Source organism: Cyrtonyx montezumae, unplaced genomic scaffold (genome assembly GCF_038088225.1).
Source record: "Cyrtonyx montezumae isolate F1298 unplaced genomic scaffold, pur_monq_1.0 scaffold_3, whole genome shotgun sequence".
NCBI classification, from domain to species: domain Eukaryota; kingdom Metazoa; phylum Chordata; class Aves; order Galliformes; family Odontophoridae; genus Cyrtonyx; species Cyrtonyx montezumae.
This window is the reverse complement of record NW_027072034.1, coordinates 57,251,909-57,274,427: the sequence shown is the minus strand read 5'-3', so window position 1 is coordinate 57,274,427 and position 22,519 is coordinate 57,251,909. Positions and strand designations below refer to the sequence as shown.

The following is a 22,519-nucleotide window of genomic DNA, read 5'->3' as shown; positions in this document are numbered from 1 at the left end:
CCCACCCCCCCCCCCCTTCCCTACGTCTTCCTGAGCGTGCGCGAAGCATGGCGGAAAGCAGCGCTTGGCTGCTGGTGCTCAGCGCCGTGTTCCTCTGCAACGCGCTCAAGATCCTGCTGCCCTCCTGTTCCTCCATCGTGAGTGACGTCAGCGCCGCGCCCTGCTCCGCCTGGCGGCCGTTGGCAGCGCGGGAACGGGCGGGGGCTGAGGGGAGGGCTCCGGGCTGTGCTGGGGGAGCGAGTGTGTATCTGCTTTTGACACAGTGGTAAGATGCTGCGCTGGAAGGAGCGCGAATCCAAGTCAGTACGGCGCTCCCTGTGCTTTTAAGAGCTCTGTTGCAGACTAGACTGGCTGAAACAGAGAGCAGTGATGCTCGGTGTCTGAGTGAGTCCCAAAGCTGGGCTCAAATGAAACTCACCACGTTGATTAGCTCAGGCTGATCAACTCCAGGAGCTGTAAATGACGGAGAGGACAGTGATGAAAGGACTGCATTCCTGCCCCTTCTGCGAGCATCACTTCTCTGTGATCCACACCGTGTGTGAGGAGCCTGGCAAGGAGGGAAAGTTTGGTTCTTAGCTGAGAGAATAGGGCCTCTTTTCACTTCTGGAGCATCTCCCCAATATTAACATCTCCCTATGCCTTGGTGAAAGGGAGTGGTGTCTTGGCAGTGGGAGCTTTTAAGTGTGTAAATCAGGAGAATGTGCTTTATGAATGCTAAAATCAGCTGAATTCTGCGTAAGCTACTGATGTTATTTCTTTACCTCTCAGATATCCAGATTGTTACAAAAGGATGCAGAGCAGGAATCCCAAATGAGAGCTGAAATTCAGAACATGAAGCAAGAACTCGCAACCATTAGCATGATGGATGAGTTTGCTAGATATGCCCGCCTGGAAAGAAAGATTAATAAAATGACTGACAAGCTTAAGACTCATGGTAGAGTATAATGTTTTTCTACTCTTACAGTTCCTGAAAAAAAAATAATAACCTGACTTTTTCCAGTAATGTTTTCAGTTTCAAGTACGTTCTCCTTCAACTTCCCCATCCTCTTTAATCTATCTTCTTTGTTTCTCAGCATACATTGGTAAGGGAGTAAGTTAGATAGAAAATTTTTTTTCAGAGATTTTCTTGCGCTTCCCTGTGCAATATATTTACTCTTAGTGAATCTTGTTGCTGAATCCAGTTGTGAATAATTTTACAAAGTCCTCTGTCATTAGCTAAAGAAGTAATGCACTTAAGCTGCATATCTTAATTATAAAAGAAGGAATTGATGGATTGGAGCTCTTTGGTTGTGCTACAAGATGCTGGAGGGAAAGTGTTAATGTGGAAGATAACTAGATGAGATTGTTGCTGTCTTTTTGCAATCCTGTTTGACCATATGCACTGGCTGTTATGATAAATCTGTACTGCTTTGTCTTGCTAGGAAAATCCACCATCTTATAGTAGAGAGCACACATAAACCTTTGTCACTAGAGTTTTTTCTTTTTTCTCTGTTCAAACTCATTATCTGAACCAAATGAGACAGGAGAATACCTGCTTTGTCTGCTTCCTCTGTGCAGAATGCTTGGATTTTTCTGCACTTGCTTGGAGAAAGGACAGTCTTTACAACTGGCAGTGTTGGACTGAACTCAATAGCATTATTCTTAACTAATGATTTGAATTAAACTAGATAACAGTATTTTTTCAGACAACTTGAGGCTGCTGTTGTGTTTGAAGATGTGCTTGTTATCGTCTCTAGGCTGTTCTATATTGCACTGGGGGTACTGCTGTAGGAAAATAAGCATGAGAATTTTCAGCATCGAGTCTGATAAGAATCATTCTGTTAATGAACAGTCTTGGCTGTGAATAGTCTTTACCATGATCCTGAGTGAAATAAGGCAAAAAATGGCATCTGCTAAATCCATCATTTTCCCCATTTGTGAATGTTATGTTATGTTATGCTTCATCTAAATCAGATTCTTAAGTTCGCAACCACAGTGACTGTTCTCATTTCAGAACAACATTCTTGATGATATGTGACTTTTCTTTGTCTAGGATATCAGAGTTTTACAGCTTTCCACAATAATAGCAATGCAAAAACTCCAGAACCTTGCTCTTGGTTGCTTTCACTGTAAGTTATTACGAAGAATTATTTTTAGACAGGTGTATGATGTTTAATTCCCCAATTTGACAACTAAAATTAATGAAGGACTAGTTTTCTGTGAGTATAATTTACTGTTGTAAACAATGCAGACTGATATTATTTTTCTTTTAACAGTGAAAGCACGAACTGCCCAATTAGCCAAAATAAAGTGGGTTATAAATATTGTATTCTACATCTTGCAAGTAAGTCTTTTATTATGGATACAAATTTCTATACTAAATCCTCAGCAGCGTAACAAGTCTCTTTTGTGTTTATTGACTGATTAGTTGCACAGGTATTTGGCAGCCCAGTGACACAATGCGTACTGAACCAGAACAGTCTCCTGGATGTAAGAGAGATGCTGCTGATAGGGTCTGGTCATTGTGAATGAAATGAGTTTTGAATTTCATGGAAGTTTTGCTTTTCTGACATTGAGATGACAAGATAGGCGTTTGTCTTAGGTCCTTCATCACTGTTTTGGGGTTTTTTTATTTGTTTATACATGGCATTGGACCCAGGAAAGTTCTGATTCATATATATGTATATATTTTTTGCTTATGTTTCCGAAAACATAAAATGTTCGTCTGCTGTGGGTGCAGATTTCCATACAGAGCTGCCACGTATCTCTGCACAGTGCCTCCCCCACCAGATTGTCACTCAGGCTTGATGCCAAGTAATTTTTTGCCAATAAGAACAGTGCTCAACCTGAAACTATATTTTAGGTAATGTGAAAGCTAGTTGGATTCTTAGCAGACAAGGATTATGGCTAAAAACAGTCATCAGAATGTAACATTTTGTATTATTACTACTTCTGTTTATGCTAGATTTAAACCAGTTTCAAAATGAAGTGGTAATTTTTAGCTACTTATTGCTACCTCTTGTTATTGAGTGTAAAGTTAAGGTCATACCAAGCTTAAAGATCTTTTGTATTTGCTTGAGAACAATGTAAAATAACAAGAACACTCTTCTCTTTGATTTAGAATGTGAGATCTGCTGCTTCAAAACATTGGTGGAAATATACTTTGTGTGTTGTTATTCAGGCTAACGAGAACTTCCATTCTAGGCTGCCCTGATGATCTCTCTCATTTGGAAATACTATTCTGAGCCAGTTACAGTTCTTCCAAGCAAATGGCTTGCACCACTGGAGCGCTTGGTGGCCTTTCCTACAGGTGTGGCAGGTAAGAACTGTGTGCTAGAAAAAAAAATACATTTTCCAAGTCTATGCAGTTGCTAAGAATGTAATGACAACGCATGGATTAAAAACACTGCTTCTGTGTATTTAGTAATAGCAACATGGGGAGTTGAAGGTGTTTCCATATGTCATCAGCTGGTGTTTATTGGACTCAAAATGAAAGGAGATATGTCTTCTTTTAAATCTTCTCAAACAGAGCAGCTTTAGCTTAATATGGTATACACCCTTGGGAAGATTTCAGATTAGAAATATTTTTGTTTTAACAGTTCATGTCCTTGTCTGCCTTCCAATCTCCTTTTTCTTAGTTCTTGATTAATAACCAAAGTAAAGGGATCACTTCTGAATTCTTCCTAGGCAATAAAGTTAAGAACACAGAAACATAAAAATCACCAAAATGTAGTTTCTTCCGGTACGTGCTATGAACAGCTGTGTATTCAGTGGCACTATATTGTATGATTCTATGCAGTCTGTGATACTGATATGCTATGTACTGCTGTTAGGGCACACTCTCTGTGCCATCATCCCAGTACAAACTTCTGCACTGCTAGTTTGATTGACAAGACTCTTTAAAACACAAGTAAAACAGGTCTGGGTCAGTAGCAAAAGTCTCACTTAGATTTTTTTATTCAGCTTTGTAGGAATTAGGAGAAAGGACAGAAGTATGGATTTAATACTCTTTAAAAATGCTGATTTACATTTCTTTGGAAATTACTTCTTTCCTCTCCCAAGTCTCTGATTTTAGACTCCAAAGCATTCTTTATTTACCACGCCTTTAATTTCAGCAACCTGGACCTCTTTTGATAGGGACATAGTGCACGTTTTTAGAAATCATGGGTTGTATATGCCTCACTGTGGCTCAGATTCTCGTTATTTGTTTCAGACAGGTTTTTCTCAAGACCAGCATGCAGTTAACTGGCATCCCTTGAAGAGAGACATTTGCATCTAGATAGAAATATGTTTTGTTCCTGTTGACCTCCTAGCTCTGTTTAATTTCTGATGCTTTCAAGTTGTTTTCAGAATTCGGTGTGCGTCAGTGCAATAACTGTAGTCAAATTTTATATCTCTTTCAGGTGGTGTTGGAATTACATGTTGGCTTGTGGTTTGTAATAAAGTTGTAGCTATCATGCTACACCCTTTCAGCTGAAGAAATCCCTGTAGTGTATGAAGTCTAAGCTACATTACCCCAGTACAAAAACATTTGTCTTTCATGATGGACCAGGTCGGAAATACTTTTTGTTACTTTAGTTGGACGTTGGGCAGTATTGGTTATATTTTTTTGTTTGTTTTTCGGTTTTATGATTAGCAGTTCCCAAATTGCTATTTATAAAACCTCATTTTGACAAGTATAAATGTTGATTGGTGGCAGAACCTTAAGAGTTTGTTGTGACATATTCACAAAGGTCTTAAAGCGTTCTATTTTTATAACAGTTGGAAATGCACTGGCGTTAATAATTATTTGTGGAGCTTTGCTCTTTTGCTCTTTCTTTACTGTAAAGTATAGCAGTTTCACCCAAAGATTTTAATACCACTTATCACCAAGTGGAATCACTTGAAATAGGTAGTTTGGTTGGTTTAGGGTAAAACAGAATTAATTTCCTCTTAAAAAAAAAAAAACAATAACAAAAACCTCTAGATGTGGTGTATTCTCAGGCTAGCTTAGAAAATATTAGTGATATATAGATATATGCAGAATAAACTTATATCTTAAGGGAATCTTTCAATTGCCTAATGCAGGTCAGCTGGCCACTCAACCTTTCTTGAAATTCCTCACAGAATAAAAATTTTAAAATTCCTTGTGGAATTTTAAAATTCACTGAACACTTGATTACTTATTTTTTTCCCCTACTTTTACTGATAACTGACCTTTCTTTCCTTGACGTATTTTCTATTTCCCAAATGGAGCAAATATTGCTACAGGTATTTCCTTCCATGTTTTGGGAAAAATGGAAAGACAGCTCCATTTCTTCAGAAAACTACATCCCTAGAGCTTCAGCATACATTAATGAAAGTAAATTTTCCTAGTTCCACACCTATACAACAACAAAAAAGGCTGTGTTAACTTCTGTGCTATACAACCCTACAGTTGCTATCCTAGAAGACAAAGATGTGACTTTACAAAGTTCTGTAATACCTCCTTGGACAGAAGCTTGAACATAGCTCTTGGGGATTTTGGCTTAGCTCCCGCTCCATGCAGTGTTGTGTTATTTCAGGTCCTTTGCCTTGCTGGAGGAGGGGGCTAGAGTATGTTCATGTAATTAGCACTGCCTTTAGAATTAATTCAGGAAGTCATGAGACGTTTTCTGCATGTCTGTGTGTATGTATTTATCCATTAAATGTTTTTTTCATAAATGTTATTTAAAAACTTAATTGTTTTTATATTAGGGATTGCATTTAGCCAACAGTAAAGGTATTAAATAACAACAACAACAAAAAAGTCAAGACTGAATCTGTTATGTGTAATTGTGTTTTTATTTGTGAAATAAAGTTTTTCAGCCCACCTCAGGTTTTCTAATCCACATTTGTTAATGTTAATTTACCTAAACAAAACAAAACCCACCTGCATTCTTTATACTGTTGGAGTCTACAGACTTTAAGAATTCAGGAGTTTGTTTTTTTTTTAACTATGAAGTTGATGTATTTCTGCCTATAAAGATATAAGTAATGATATTTCCACTTCACTATGTTAAACTCTGTAACAAGCTAAGTCAAGAAAAGCTGTATCATTTAAAATATTGACAGTGGCGTTTGCTGTTTATCCACAGTTAGTGTGAGCTAATGAAATACACAGTTTGCTGGCAGCTCTAGTCAGACATCAAAGTCAATAGGGACAGAGGAGTTTTTGGTGATTTAGTACAACCAGGAGTGCTGGATTATGTGTGCTTGTTTGCTCTTAGCTTTTGAGACACAGGAAAGGCATTGTAGAAGCATTCATAGTACATAGAGGAAAAGAACTCTTTTGACTGCATTAAATCATTCTTCAAAATCTGTCCACTGCACAGCTCAAGTACTAATTAAAGAACTTAAAAAATTGAAGATAAATATGCTTACAAGTAGGTTCAGATCAAAATAGCTTAATCACTTCTAAAAGTTTTATGGTACAGGTGTTTTCTTTTTTGCTACTGCTTTTTAAACTTCAGTAAAAGAATACACATACCTTTTTCCTAGCTAACATTTTAGCAACCTTTAATGAATTTCTACCAGGAGCAAGACATAATCTTCCTGTCCTCACTTACATAACGTTAAACGCAAGGTTTTTAAAGGCTTTTTGAGAACTAGATATGCCTGACTTCTCCAAAACAATGCTTTAGTCTTGCACATTCATCTCTGGATGTCAGCTGTGGAAGTTACCAAGCAAATGGATTTGGTAAGTTCTAATAGTGGAAAAGAATGAAGATTTAGAGCTTTATAATGCTAACAAAAACAGTGTAATAACAAATTACTGTGCGGATTTTGGAAGCTATGACAGGAGTGAAAAGAAAATCATTTTCTTTTAGTACATTTTAGGTAGTAATTCAGTAATTAATCTGATGAAAGCAGAATGCTCAGTGCAGCTAGTTAACAAGTAACTTAGATTCAAACTGCAGAGAGAATGGAAAAAACCTGGAAATTAGCCAAAAAAGGACTAACTTGGGCACCTCCCTAGAACAGGTAAAATGACAAAATTGCCAAGGCACCCTACTTTCTAAGATGCATACATATGAACCAAGAATAGAAGAATGTTCTGCTGTGACAACTGATTTACCTGTCATTTTGAGTCACTGATAAAAATTCTCAAAACTTGTAAGATTTAATATACATATATTGAAGCTAGAAACATTGTTTTAAAAATGCTTTTAACTGTGCAATTTGAATGGAAAGATAAGTTGATACAATAATAAATATCAATTTTGTGTGTTCTTATAAGGTCATTTGTAACGACTTCACTTGATGATAGACACTTTATTTTATAAACTAGAGTTAAAAATTTCGCTTGTGTAATCATGCATCCCTTCACAGCTTTCTCTCCACTCCTCTCATGTTAGAACATGAATGGTTGTCTTTGCAAATACCACCTTGTCCAAAGAGTTCTCTCATAAGACTCTTTTTCCTTTCACTGAATGCTGAATGAGCACAGCCTTCTACTTCAGTTGAACTGTCTTTCTGCCTCGTGCTGATAACTTTACCAAAAGATGGTTCATATAGCCAAGACAATTTGTTTACTTTTGATTCCGCTCCTTTGCACTGGTCTTCATCTGTATGTCTGTGATTGCAAAGACTGCATTTTATGGATTTTGTACCTGATGTAGGAAGCCCGTGATGCAAATTTTCAGTGGCTTCTGAGAATATGTATTCTTTTTTCAGCTTAGAGAGAGTTTTGTTTCTTGGAGTTAAAAAATTACTCCCTGCCTTCACAGTTTTACTTAGTTGTTCTTCTGACATTTTTTCATTCTCTTCCACTGCATCTTTGTCTTGACTCTTCTCTTTTATGCTATCATTTAAAGGAGTTTCTTCAGCTTTCTTTGGCTCCTGTTTAAGCGAGTCTTCCTTCCTTTCTTCTTGTTTTATAATTTCCAGACAAATCTGTTCTTTCAGCAGTTTGTTTTCCTTTAAATATTCTAAAATGAATATTGGGGGTTTTAGGAGTATTCTTAAATTGTATAGGATCACAAACAGTCTTTAAGCATTAATGAGAGCAAATTCTACTGTATAATTTCTTAAGTTGTTATTGATGGTTCTTCAATCTTGAGAGTTAGGACAGTGCTATTTACTAGTAACAGGATTGGGCAAGATTTTATTAAGATCATTATGTCATTGACATACTTGCTTAAATGAATTAGCATACAAATATAATCTGTATTAAATATTTCACAGGCTAAATATAGTGCTAGAAAACTTGCATATAAAGTATCAGGGAAATCACATGAGATCTAAATTCTAATTGTCATTGTATTGCTATTACAAGGAACTTAAATATGATTTTCTTTCCTTAACTGACAACATGCTTATTGCATGGTGCAGTTTTCCAATATTGGACTGAATTGATTCCCAGGTAGGCTCTGGAAAGGTTTCAAGCTGAAAAAATGAAGTACAAACTAAAGGAATTAAAACATTCCATATTACTAGCCCTGTTGCTGATCCAGTAAGTGACCTCAACAACCTGTCTTGCCTTTGTACATGTGTGAACTTCAGCTCACGTGTCCTACCATTTCTGAAGTATTTAGCATGACAGCATTCAGATCTCAGTTTTATCTATACACACCAATTTAAAGAAGGTTGTTTTTTTTTTCTAAAATACTCAGCCAAAAGAATAGATGCATTGGATTGCTCTGTCACCTGTTATACAGATGCACCTTGAAATTAAGTTGTTTATAGATTAGTTCCTTGCATATAGCCTTTATGTGAGATCAAAATCAATGGTTGAAATTTGCATAAAATCTATTTACAGTGATCGTTGGTAATGAGGAGATACTCTCAGCCCTTAGAAGAACTCCCTTTCTTAGCAAGAGACCCTGAGCCAGAAAAATCTGTTGACATCCATTCTGATGCAGATTCACAACCAACAGTTTGGGATCAGTATTTGATCAATGTGGACTGAACAAAGCAATCGTTAACTCAAGTATACTCTTACAGATTAAGCACTGAATTTTTACCAACATAACCAGGAGCTGCTCATAGAAATCCAGCAATATGAAGATAGATACCTTATGCTGTGGTGCTGATCTGCTGTCAGTGTAGCACCCCCAGCAACTGGCTTTCAGTAACTCCTAGTTCACTGTTTGGTAGGACTAATTAGTGTCAACTCATAGCTTGTCAGAGCCATGTAAATTACCATTATCATCAGTTCATTCAACTTCTGAAAAGATCAGATGCATTTCTTAGAAAAAATATTAAAATATACCTCTGTGAGTTCTTCTAAAATTTTCTGGCTTTGGTATTTTCTTGGTTGATTGCTTTTTTGTTTCACATTGGGTATCAATATATGCTTCGCTTGCTTTAGCTTTTTGATTCTTATCTTCTGAAGGGTTTTCCTCCTATAATTGGCATATAATTAAAAGTAAAAATGCAGGGAAATATTTGTTCATTTACTTAAAGATTACAGTCTGTGTGATACTTATAAAAAGATGAATATTATCTATTGAGTTCCTTGCATTGCAACTTGTGTCCTATGTATTTTCTATTATATAATAATAACATTTATACGAAACACACAGGAAGTTAAGATGACAGTTGAGGCCAATCAAGTATATTACTGAAACTGAGAAAAAACATACAAATTTAGTGATAGTTTAAGCAAAGGGGTTGGATCCCAATCTTTCATACCTCATATAGCAGAACTGGACTTTCTTCTGTTTCCTGGGTTTGGTACTGAAGCAGCAGCAGCGATCTAAAACGCTGTTTATCTACTTGTACTGGTGCATTTATACTGAGATCTATTGCAAAAAGACAATCATTAGTAGTACAGCTGTTTCTGGAATTACATTGTTGGTATTAGCAGAAGATACATTTGATGACCAAAACAATGGTATGTGATTTAGGATTTAAGCATCTTCTTGCTGTTGCTGCATGTTTAATAATGGAGTTATTTCTTAAGAGTATGGTCTAGAAGTGTTGAAATTGGGACCCAAACAGAATTCTAAGTTTTGTTGGTTAAAGCCTTCTTTTAAAGAGAAATTTGCAGTGTAAGTATATGACAGTAAATTAAAGTCCTCAGGTGCATCTCCCATTGTGAATACTTACATATCTTTGGCTTTATTGTAATTAAAGAGTGTTTCAGGTAATAATGAAAACAGAGGAATAACTAACAGCTAATGCACTGTTAGCTGGATTTCAGGCACCAATGTGTTGTGACTTTCCAAAGATGTAATAAAATCTCATTTTCTAGGTGTTAATGGATTTTTTTATTAGAGGTTCTGAGTTTATCTACCCAGAGGCCTGAGCATCTTCTTCAGTATATTAGTGTGCTGTACATAGACTTAACTATAACTTAAATATACAGAGACATCCTGTTCAGATAGGATGTGTGAAGTCAGAGAAACGTACCCTAAAGCCTGCCTTGGGTCAGTTTGTGTGGTAACATTTTAATGTAAATTTTAAGAGGTCTGGGAGGGGGACCTTAATTTTCAAGTTCCTAAATTCAGATCCTAGATAATGCAGTAAACATGCTTGTTTTTATGCTTTCTGACTTGCTCAAAGTTAAGCATTGATATAAGGCTTTGCAGAACCAGAAGAGGAGAAATAGTTCATGCTATTTGAAATATCACTGATGTTTGAAAGGACGTTCCAAGGGAGTGACTGAATGTTCCATTCAAAGAAGTACCTGAATAGGATAAGATGACAAGGGCAAGGCCTGTATATTGTTTTTTTATTCTGTATTTGGAATAGCTTTGACATGGGTACAGGAGCAAAACTGTAATCTTATCTACATCGCCATTCAACCTTATTCCCAGCTCTGATATCTGAAATCAGAGGAAGACTATCCATGACAAGGGTGATTTTCAACTCTTTGCCATTTGGTGGCAATAAGTATGTTGATAATTAATTTGAAAATTGCCTCTGAATTAACGGCACTTAGGACATGGAGGGAAATAGTTTTCTCTTTTGAACCAGAGTAGTTTGAAGCTTTTTTAACAAAAATCAATGGAACATTCCTCTGATTCAGAACTAGGGGGAGCTGTACCTCTAAATGAACTAGCGTGACCTTCCAACAACTGAACAAAGTTTGCTCGCCGGGACAGCTAACATTAACAGATTTACTCACTAAATCAATTTTATTTTATTTACATATATGGAGTTTTCTGATAACTTAAACCTACCTTCAGTTGTTTATCAAAAAAAGCACCCCCACATTGTTTTCTCTCCTGCTGGGTAAAAATTTTTACAAATGCACAAAGGAAAATAACTACTTGAAGAAGCAGCTATTTCCAAATTTATTATAGGAAAGCTCAACCCAACAGTGAAAAGGAAAAACAATTTCAGTAATTTGAGTTGTAGGTTTCTAAATCATCTGTTTCCATTAATTGGCAAAGAATGAAATCCTTACTGCGCAAAAATACCAAAAGATGAGACAATGTTGCTAGCAATCTATTCCCATTACAAAATAGCAGTTCTCATTTAAGCTAAGCTCTCTTATCTTGCTTACAGAAAATAAGAACTTAAGTAGTAATCAATGATTTAATTTTATAATTTAAATAACAATATTGTACACGACCACATCAGTAAAGTTAAAAAAATCAAAATAAAAACCACAGATGGTGATGTGATACAACAAAAGTCAGAATTCGCTGCTTCATAAATATACAAGATTTGTCCAACTTGGAATAAGTAGCAGCCATTCCTACATCTTAAAATTTGAATTACCAACTTTATATTTCAGTTGACACTAATGCAGAGTCATGGATTTCCAAAGGCAGTGTATTAGGAAGGAAAAAAGCATCTGACGACAGTAAGACTTCATACTGGTACTATATTTCTAAGAATTCATTGGGCATGTGTAATATTTCCACTAGTTGTTTGCTACCAAGTAAATTTTAAGTATTCTTCTGTACCTATTACAAGGAAGTTCCATTTCCTCCTCTAGTTTAGAAGCAGGAATATCTGAGCATTATTTTAAAGAATTAAGCCAGGAAATTCAGTGTTCCAATCCTTATCCAAAACTAAAGAGTATAAGGTTGCAGTGTAGAAAGCTCTGCTGTAGGATAGTGTTTATGATCTTGAAGCAGCAGACAAATGTTACTTTAATATATTTCACGTACTATTACCACATGGAGTTTCTGTATGAAACACATTGATTAATAAATTCTAGATGCTATGTCCAAAGCATCTTATCAATTCTTAGCGATTTAGAAATGCTTCAAGAAAACTACTTGCTTCAGTGTTTTTGACCTTGAGAGCGTGTATGTGAGCAACAAAGCAGTTCTGCGCTTGTATAACTGTTTTTAGCATTGGCTCCCTCAGATCAAGGGGTCAGCAAACGTAGATGCTCAGTGCTATGTGAGATAGCCTGTAGCATTCAAGGAATCCACATAAGGCTGGGTGGTTATAACCCAGGACTGGTGGGACACACACGTCCTTCTGGAACAGCAGCTGCAGGGCCAGGCATATGTGCTACAACATCTCAAATGCCACCAGATGGTGCCTATTATTAGGCAACTGAATCCCACACAACCTAACTGCTCTTGGAATGGTTGATAAACAAAATTGCCTGTGATAAATTTCTCTCCAATACCTGTCTGAATATCTGTAAGAAAGAAATAGTTTACTAAAGAGTTATTGCTTCCTGTTGATAGAATTAGTTTTCTATTATTTTACTGTCTTTCTACTGTAATACTGTGTCAATTTTGCTGATGGGTATAATTGAGAGGATATCCAGTAACTGGTTTATTATGAGCTCTGGTTGCCCATTTAGATTTACTTACATCGAATAAAACCAAAAGGCTACTAAGGATAACAACTCTTCTCTGCCAGATAAGCTGACAGTACGATCATCAGAATAGTCTTTAAACTTTCTAAACCTCATACCTGAAAACAACTCCTTTCCTGCAGCCCAACAAAATGCAAGTTGCAGAAACTCCAGTAATAGGCATTGAAATATCTCTGCTTCTTTATAAGCTACAGGTTTTAGGAATTTAAAAAGCGAGTAAACAGCATTTAAAGGCCCAGTTAAATTCATTATTTTGACTGATCTAAAAGCGCTCTGAAAGCCTACAGTAGCACTAGGAACTTGGGTATATGAGGTTTGTTTGTGAGGTGCTTTGAATTCAGTGAGATGTGACATTGGAACTGTAGCTGTGGGATGACCAAAACAGAACAAACAAGGCTGAACAAAAATTAGTCTGCAAAAATGGAGTGATTACTTCATGCTCTTAATAAAAATACAGTAAAAGAGGCAAACAGCTCTCAGTGCAAACAGACAGTAACAACACTATTTCAGTGTCTCTATCACAATACTGAACCTGCATATATGATGAAAGCTATTCACAATGAAAAATGGGTTAAGTACTAACCACAGATCATATATTTATAGCCACAGAATACACAAGCATAAAAGAACCACTTCTATCTAAAGCATATGTGCCAGACTATTTTTTGCTCACATAGAAGTATCATATCTGCTTTTACTTAGGAATATATGTCCCAATTACAGAACAATATAAGATTTACATAACAAGATAACAAGGGAAAACAAATACACCCTTACTTTTGTCATGAGGTACTGAATCATCTTCATCCTTTGGGATTCTAAGCAAGCGATTTGTATAGATATTCTTTATATAAAGTTGCCGCTCCTTTTCCTAAGAAGAAATAAATACTATAAAATTCCTTGTATATGTTAGGAATTAGCCTTTACCTATTTAATTTTCTTATGCTGGGAGAAAACTGCCAGCAATTTTCCTTTGTTCTAGACCATTTGGTGACTTTGTCATCCACTTAAACGTGGATCAGCCACTTTCTTTCATGAGCCAAACCAAAATTCTTCCCTTTAAAGGCTAAAAGCACATTTTTACACCTTTATAACAATGTTCAGAAAATTAGGCCTTCTGTAACATGACAAAAGCTTCTCAGGAACGCTTTCAACGTTACTTCTGTAGGAGTCCTGTTTTCATACATAAATTTCAGTAACATTCTCGCTAATCAATTTCAGGTCTGAAAAAAAGTTCCGTTTAATTTGGACTGAAACTATTTCCATCTCCCAGATCTGCACACATAGGGGAACAGACTCTGGGAGGCAATTAGCAAGTGTTGATTGAGGCATCGACACAGGGCCCAGGCATGGCATTAAACTTTCTTCCTTTCCCAGCACTACTCGGATTTGCACCTGGGAAACCCAGCTGCTGCCAAATGTCCAGAGGACAGTTTCTGCACCTGATACATAGCTAAGAGGAACAATCAGGCATCTGATTCCACTTAGGAGTAAGCTCCCTTGCAGAATTAACAGATGCATCAGTCACTGTACAAAAATAAAAAGCATATTTTAACTGTGCTAGAAACACAGGTTAGATTAAAAAGGACACAAAGATTTCCATGTTTTCTTGATATGTACATTTTTTCTTAAGCACTACTCACATCACATAACTTCACTTTGTTGTTTTTTCTCTATTTAGTGTCACTTTTATCTTCTGTATGTTAATGTAAAGTGTTATTGTAAGTGATGAACTTGACACAGGTCTCCCAAGAATATTTTTGTAAAAAACATGCTGGAATTTGAAACAAACTCTTGAATCATTTTCCTAAGTCTTTTTTGTTACTTTTCAGATTATAATACTTGGCTCATTTTGATTTGAAAGTGTTCCTGTAGCAGAGTTCATACAAAGTTATGAGGTGGACAGATTGGGCTGAGTCTATCAAAACAGTAACAGGTTGGTGGGGATTATTTGTTCAAATTATGATACATTAATCTGTTCCAATTAGTTACCAAAGTCCTTTTAACTTTTGACAAATAGACCCAACAACAGTTTCATAATTGTATATTTTGACTTTTCTTTGTTAGACTATAGGTTCAAATATGAATAAAAACTCTATTAGTAAATAATAAAAGCAGCAAGCGAATAGAAAAAATTAAAGACTTGAATCTTCTGTAGGAGCAGAAACCTGTGAAGAATCTTGAGTACCTTAATTTTTTGGTGAAGAGAGTTAATTTCCATTTGCAAGTTCTCTGTAATTATCCCAGCTTCAACAGCTTTTTTATTCTCATTTGCCAGCTGGCGACTAAAGGTGCTATTGTTCAACTTCAGCTGCTTTTCTAGGCTCTTAAAAAAATTACATGTTTTAAAATGTGGATGTACTTAGCATGACTGTTAAAAAGTTTTCTTACCAGAAAATAAGCAAGCTAATATAATGACAAGTAAGCTTCTATTTAATGTAAACAGTGCATGAAATTGAGTAACTCAAAAGTTACTTCAGAAATCAGCAAAAACAGGATTAAAACCCAATTCTACTGATAAAAAAATAAAGCATGTCTGGCATTCAAACATGAAAAATAAGCCTGTACGTTACTGTTCTGATAAAGTTGATGAAAACAATCATCCTCACGACATTGTAAGACGTTTCAGTTCACACCAAGATCAATTTACTATGGCAGCATGAAGAGGCTCATGTTCATGAGGAGTTAGGTAGTTGACCAGGTACTTTATCATCAGAACCTACTGCCATGCACTGAAGCTTTAGTTACTAAAATTGTAGGGTGAGAACCCAATCCTGGAAGAGTTTTATAGCTTCTCACTGCAACTTCTTTTAATAGAAGTTTTCAAGAGTCTGAATTACGCATTTTATGTTTTCATTTTCTTACAGATATATACTTCACAAATACTTCAGCCCTAGCTCTTGAGATGGTGAAATGCCTCTAAGGTTACCTGGCTCTTTATTTAATTATGTGCATAATGTACCCCATAGAAAATAGAAATTAATTCCTGGAGGACAGCGGAAATTTCACTCTTCCAGTTTTGTCTCCTCATGAAAGGTTCAATAAGAATAAAGCTTTACATAAAAGGATAAAGGAAGATAATTTGAATTATCTCTTCTTAAACTCTCACCAGACTTTTACTACACTTGCATAATAAATCTTCCATAGAGCCAACTCTAAAAGCAGACTGCAGTGACAGTAATTAGTGGAGATGTAACTACACCCATGCTGCCCACCAGCACCACATGGAAGGAACAGTGCTTGTTCCACCTGAGCCAGCTTCACTTGTCCAAGGAAGCACACCAGCAGTAGCCAGGTACTCCCCATGTATGGCTAACCCTGTGTTTTACCAGGGCAAATTAGGGCTCAGGGAGTTCCATATGGACAGCCCAAGAAAGGCTGGGTAACTCCACACTGCTGGCAGAGTACAGCAGGCTTTCTATTGAAGATTGCCCTCTGGCCATGTGCTGTGCTTCTGACCTAGTAGGGTTAAAACAGGACTTTAATTCTTAGAAATCTTTATTGCTGGATTTAATTTACTCAGTCATTACTGACAGATTTTAAAATATCTATACCTTAAAGTCTGGATTAAAAAGAATTGCTCAATGCTAGAGGATTGTATCATAATCATCAGTTTGAAAAGAAACATAAAAAAAACAACCCATCCATTACTCTTGCACAGAAACCTCTCCTATTCTTTCACAAATAAAATGATATGCACATATTACCTGTATTTTCTTATTATTCCCTTCCATTTTTTCTGTAAGGACTGATAATCTGAGATAAAGTTCCTCTCTCTCAGCAAGAGTCTTGTCTTCTGACAGCTTATACAAGGCTTGCAAATCATCTTTAGCTCTTAGCAGCGCTGCTTCAACTTTCCTAAGCTTTCTGGATGCACATCTTTCTTCCTCCTGAGACATCCTCAGGTCTTTCCTCAAAGTACTCAACTCACTGTAATGCCTTGTTAGAAGATCAGACAAGATACTTCCTGAATTTTCATATCCACCTATCGCTTTTGAGTGCCGGTACTGAAGTCGTTTCAAAACCTGGTTTTCTAAGTTTGATGCTTCCAATTTGTGTTGCAAAACAAATATTTCATTCTTCAGCTCTTTAATTTTATGAAGTCTTGCTGATAATATTCGCTGAGCCACTTTATTTTTTTTCTGGGAAATCGTGGCATTCTGCAGGCTTAAAAATGAAGAATTCTGATGTGGTATCTTCTTAGCTGGCAATTTCTTTCCCCCTGCATTCAGATCAAAGTAAATTGACATTGATATATACCCAATGAAGGATTATATTGTATTATTATATAGAAGGATTTCTACAGCCTTGAAGAGGAGGACCTACACCTTGAAAAGGGGCACGATAGAAGAAAAATAACAATAACCCACAGACCTGCAAGAATCCAAAATGTAAGGTGATCAAACTTTGACATGGTTAAATTTATATATAATTATGACTTCTAACCAGCTTTCTGGAACTTCTGAGGCAGCTGTGAGCTAAGTTTTTAACCATTATATATGTGTAAGCATAGAAAAAGTTATGCAATTTGTACACTGTTTCTAAGCAGTAATTAAAAAATCTATATTTTTATTGGCTAGCATTCTAAGTGTATCGCTGTCATTTTGCCTTTCAGTATGGCCAGCATTCTAGGTAATGATTCTAATTTTCCATTCCTGAAATGTAACTAGGATTTGAAAATAGTTAGGACTATATCAGTGTGCATTCCCCACTTTTAGACACATATTCAATCTCACTCTAGCTTTCAAAGTCATTGCAGTCAGCATTTTGCTAGAAATCTGTAATAACAATTTATCGATCAAATAACATTTTAATTACAAAGTGCACAAGATCCTAACCCCCCCAAAAAGAGTAAAAAAGAAATGACAGATCTTTTTAAGAGCTGAATTCAATGAGAATTCTACACTAATTACAACACCCTATAGCAGAAAGGAAGCAACAGCAAAGCCATGTCAGAACACCATGTCAGAACAAGGTAAAGCAAGACACTGCCCCAGTGAGCCAAACCATTGCCCTCAGCCTCACTTCTTCCATGACCAAAGCTAGAAGCTACAAGTGTTACTTAAGAAGACAGAGGCAAGCAGGAGAGTGGCTTCTGCTGTGGATAAGGCTCTTCCTTGCATCACCTGGTTGGATTTAAGGAGGAATAAGTCTAGATAGGAAAATATGCAGGAGAGATACTTCACTGTTAGCATTTACAACAAGGAACTGTATTTGTGCTATACGGTCATTGCATTGAAGCATATATTTTACATAATATACTATGACTAAGCTGGCCAAAACATAGGTTTCTGTGAAATAGCTGACATATTTGTGCACACATACAATTTTTATTAACTTTTCTTACAAAAGGTTCTTTTCAGACTCATCAACTTATGCATAGTCAAATCCAGAGAAATCACAGTGTTTGCAGGAAAGCCATTCAACACTGAGGAATAAAGACTGCAAAGGTTTTCCCACATCTCAGGCGATTATTCTGCCTCTTGGATCAATGAATGTTATGGAATAACATAATAAGAGGTCTTTACGTCTCTTTCTCCTTCTTCCCAGTGTTCAAAACATGATTTATTATTCTTCAGTGAAAAAGCGTTTCCGCTGCCCTCCTCATTATCACAAAAATGCCATAGAAAGGGAACAGCTGCATTTCTCAAGACAATCTCATTTTGAATACTACCAGAAAACAAATTACCTTTATTGTTTTGGGAAATGACCTGCTGTTCTTTTTTCTTCTTTCTCTTTTTTTCAGTTTTCTGCATTTTCTTCTCTTCAGTTCCAGATAGTTCTAAACAACAGCTGCTTCTAGCTGTTTCAGAGCAACTCACTGACAAAGCCCTCAGAATAGTTAGTGTGATGATTTTTACTTCTGCATTCTCCGCTGTGTCACCTTCAATCATTACCTCTGCTTCAGCTGGTGCTTCTAATACTTCTGTGCTTTGGAGAATAATTCGTGCCACATACTTACTAGGCCTTCCTATCATTGCTTCCTTAATCATTGCTGTAGTAGAAGGCTTACAAATTGACCTCTATGACCTATCAGGAACTAGAATGTTAGCAAGTTACTTACAGTTAACATAAATAGTATTAAACAGTCTGCAACTGTATTAAGCAATGCTAAAGAATACTAACCCATTAAAATAATTGTGTGTTCTGTAGTAAGCAGTAACTTTATTTATAGACATAATTGCAATATGAAATATAATCGTTTAACTCAGAATTTACTGTAATACTGGCATGTTCTCTAAAGATTATTTACAAGACACTACTGCTTAAATGTAAGCAGATAGCACAGTGTGTTTACAGTAATATACTCATTTTATTCATGGTAAGTATATTTAAAAGAAGTGCACTCGCATTTATGCTCAATGCCCAAAAAGTGCTTTGCAATATTAAATAATAATTAAGTCTCTAAACTTAAGATGATGGTTATTGCTAATTGTATTCTTCCATTATTTTTAGCTTTCCATTCACATCATAAAAGTATCATCTAGTCATATTTTTCAATACTTAGATCACAAATTAGATCACAAAATGAAGTGATCTTAACTGGCATATTAACATAATAGGCAGAGGATGTAGCAGCACCTAAAGCTGTACAACACAGTCTCTGATTTTGACACTGAAATAAAAATTCTCTTAAGTTTTTAGGACATTGTTTATTTTACTTATTTTCTAATAGAAACAAAAGAAAAAGCTTGCTAAATAAAACCTCACAATATAATAAAAGTTCCTCTTTTTTCAATAGTCTCATTTTCAAACAAAATTAATTCTCCTAATTGTTAAAACAGAATATATATAGCATAAAATATATAATGCTGGCAAGTGATATATCTTTGTAAACACATTATACCTAAATATTTTTGCTTACTGAGACTACTGGAAAGTAGAACAGATTGATTTCAATAGCTTACACTCTAGGCAACATTTTACTAAAGCTACACTGTTTAAATTAAGTATTTCTTGGGATATGTCTCAGCCTTTCTCATAATATGACCTGAAGATGACTCAGCCCATAGTTTTACAGATGCAGAATTCTATGCACCAATAGAATAAATTATTTATCTGGGGGAACTTAAGAGAGAGTAGCAAGTAGGTAAATAAATTTAAAGGCATATTAAAATTACATTTCAGTTCAGGTAAAATGTAAGAAATAGCCTAAGCCAAAAAATAAAGCTAAAAAAAAAAGGGGGGGGGGAGGGGGCGGGGAAGGAAGGGGGATAGTTACCAAATATTCTTCCTACTTTGTTGTCATTTTTGCTCTGTGGTGAAATTTTATTTTAAATAGATTTCTTAAAGGACAGAGGGGAATCATTTAACTCTCCCTCCCCACCAAAAAGTGCAGTTTAGGATTAACGTTATAGGTCAACTCAGAAGTTTTCTTACTGTTCATTCCCTCTGATTACTTTTCGTTGTGAAAGACAGAGGAGTGCCCAGGGTCCTGTTGAATCTGAGCCACTGTAATCACACCTAGGAGATGGGAACTTGTATTGTAAAATGAGGATGAGGCAAAGGCCGCCTTGGTACACAGATTTGTATTGCTGTTCAAATTTCATTTAGTACTGTCAACACTTTCTGGCCAAACTGTGTTTACATCAAATAAGCCTCAATTAAACTCAGAACTGCTGCTTTGCGGTGATGAGCATGGGCTGAACCTCACTATGCATTTTCAAAAGAGACACTGAGAAGTAAACGGGAAAGGAGAAGCCTTTGTAGGGAGGGAAGACAGAAGGTTAAGGACAAGTAACAGGGAAATTGAGGTTCTTACTACAGGAAGGAAAAAAAAACAGTGATCGAGTGGGGAGATGAAACACACGAGCACCAAAGAACGCCTGCTCTGCCCCGGGCTCCTCCAATCATTCCAGCAGCCCCCGCACCTCCCTGCCCAGCGCAGGCTCCAGCTTTCAGCCCAAGGCGGAACAAGAAGCCCTGGCAGCCTAGCAGTCAGCCCCAGGCTCCGAGAGCCGCCTAACCACCCAGCCCCGCCATCACACCGCCCCAAGCTCCGTGTTACCGCCATTACCGTCCGCTGGGCGCCACCGTTGCCATAGGGACGGGCGGCGGCCGCAGGGCACGCTGGGAGTCGTAGTCGTGGCCTCGCCATCTTAGCTCGCTTCCGCCCATGCGTGTCTATGGCTGCGCTTCCTTTCCACGCGCGATGTTCATCCACTGCAGATCAGTGAAAGCCAGCATTTTTGTTTTTCATAGAATTCACAGAATTCATATAATGGTTTGGGTTGGAAGGGACCTCAAAGCCCATGCAGTCCCAACCCGTGCTGTGTGCAGGGCTGCCCCCCAGCAGCTCAGGCTGCCCCAGGGCTCCCATCCAACCTGGCCTTGAGCACCTCCAGGGGTGGGGCACCACAGCTTCTCTGGGCAGCTGTGCCAGCGCATCACTGCCCTCTGGGAAATAATTTCCCTCTGACATCTAACCTAAATCTTCCCTCTTTTAGCGTAAAGCCATTTCTCATCCTGTCTCTGTCAAGCCATGTGAAAAGTCAGTCCTTATCCTGTATATAAGCTCCCTTCTAGTGCTGGAAGGCTGCCCTGAGGTCTCCCTGCAGTTTTCTCTTACTCAAACTGAATAAGTCCAGTTCTCTCAGCTTATCTTCATAGCAGAGATGCTCCAGAACTCTGAGGATCTTTGTGGCCCCCCTCTGGACCTTCTTCAAAAGCTCCAGTACATAACAACTTTGGACAAAAATGTATTGTTTTGTACTAAGTTGTTTATCACGTTTTGCAGGTGAATACTCTGTGAAAACATCTGATTCCAACTGGCTTTTTTTTTTTCCCAAGCTTCCCATTGCTTCTCAAAAGAAAAAATGACAGATGGCAAGCCACAGTAAACACTGCAAAATATCCATCCTGTTATTTTTAGTTTTCACTGAAGGTTTTTTTTTTTTTTTGAGGGTTCCTGTTCAATACAAGAAATGCTGCATTTCCAGCTTGATATGGTCGTTTGAACATACAAAAAACTTACTTTCAAGGGCAGCATTTCTCTTGCACTCTAAGCTCTATCTAATCAATCCTAGAAAGGAAGCCTTATATTCAATTTAAGTAGTCTTAGGATTGGACACTGTGATGTTCTATCGTAATTTTTAGTATGTGCATGAGTTCAGTTTTATCTCTGACACAGAGATAAAACTGAGATCAGCTTGCTGAAGTCAGTATCACATTGCAGACTTACAGAAGAAATGAACCTGGTCCTTAAAATCTGTCAATATTTAACATTCTTTAAATACCTCTCATTCTTAGAGACCTTCTTGAGCAGCCACTGAATTGTGACTGTCTTCGGGGTAGAAGGAAGCAGCCTTATTGGAAAAGCGCATCCTGGATAACACAGTAGAATGGATTTTTTTTTAACCAGGAATCCTGGACCTTGTCTTACACCTTGTGCATTGGAAATTTTCACCAGTGGTGTAAAGATAAAGGAAATAATCTGATAATAGTGTTTGGATATATGCAATTGGCCCACTCATCCTCCTCAGTATTAGGAAATGGACTGACATGCTGGTTTTGGAGAAGTGCCTGAACCCTGCAGTTTGGATCATGATCTGAGTTTTTTGCAGCTGGAAGTAACAGGTTTATTTCTGTAAGAAATCTCTGATATCTGCTACAATTATTTCTGAACCGATGTTCCCCCTGCCTTCCCCTCCCTTTTGTAATGTGGTTGGGGAGAGGGTACAAGCCCTTTTATCTTGAAAGTGGCTGAGGCTGTGCCAACACAGCTTTAAACATTACCCTTCAGCTCTGTGATCTTCCCCTGCGCTGAGTTGCCTGATGCTTGTCCCTTCCCCCACTCCTGAACATTTC

At 37.1% G+C, this 22,519-nt stretch overlaps 2 protein-coding genes across 3 annotated transcripts; one reads left to right on the top strand and one right to left on the bottom strand.

Annotated features, from left to right (window-relative positions):
* The first annotated feature begins 36 nt into the window (after window positions 1-36).
* Window positions 37-4,824, top strand: GET1 (guided entry of tail-anchored proteins factor 1). The gene is made up of 5 exons (XM_065741764.1): window positions 37-137; window positions 769-934; window positions 2,256-2,323; window positions 3,184-3,298; window positions 4,383-4,824. The coding sequence occupies exons 1-5, from the start codon at window positions 48-50 to the stop codon at window positions 4,454-4,456; spliced, it is 513 nt and encodes a 170-aa protein (XP_065597836.1). The 5' UTR covers window positions 37-47; the 3' UTR covers window positions 4,457-4,824.
* Window positions 4,825-7,245: 2,421 nt separating this feature from the next.
* On the bottom strand, window positions 7,246-20,713 carry LCA5L (lebercilin LCA5 like). 2 transcript variants are annotated; one of them, XM_065741685.1, is made up of 8 exons: window positions 20,680-20,713; window positions 18,402-18,696; window positions 16,420-16,934; window positions 14,901-15,038; window positions 13,490-13,583; window positions 9,613-9,722; window positions 9,191-9,323; window positions 7,246-7,907 (listed from the first exon to the last, which is right to left on the bottom strand). In XM_065741685.1, the coding sequence occupies exons 2-8, from the start codon at window positions 18,688-18,690 to the stop codon at window positions 7,303-7,305; spliced, it is 1,884 nt and encodes a 627-aa protein (XP_065597757.1). In that variant the 5' UTR covers window positions 18,691-18,696; window positions 20,680-20,713; the 3' UTR covers window positions 7,246-7,302. The 2 variants fall into 2 exon arrangements, with proteins under 2 accessions (XP_065597757.1, XP_065597759.1); XM_065741687.1 differs by lacking the exon at window positions 14,901-15,038.
* Window positions 20,714-22,519: the final 1,806 nt, after the last annotated feature.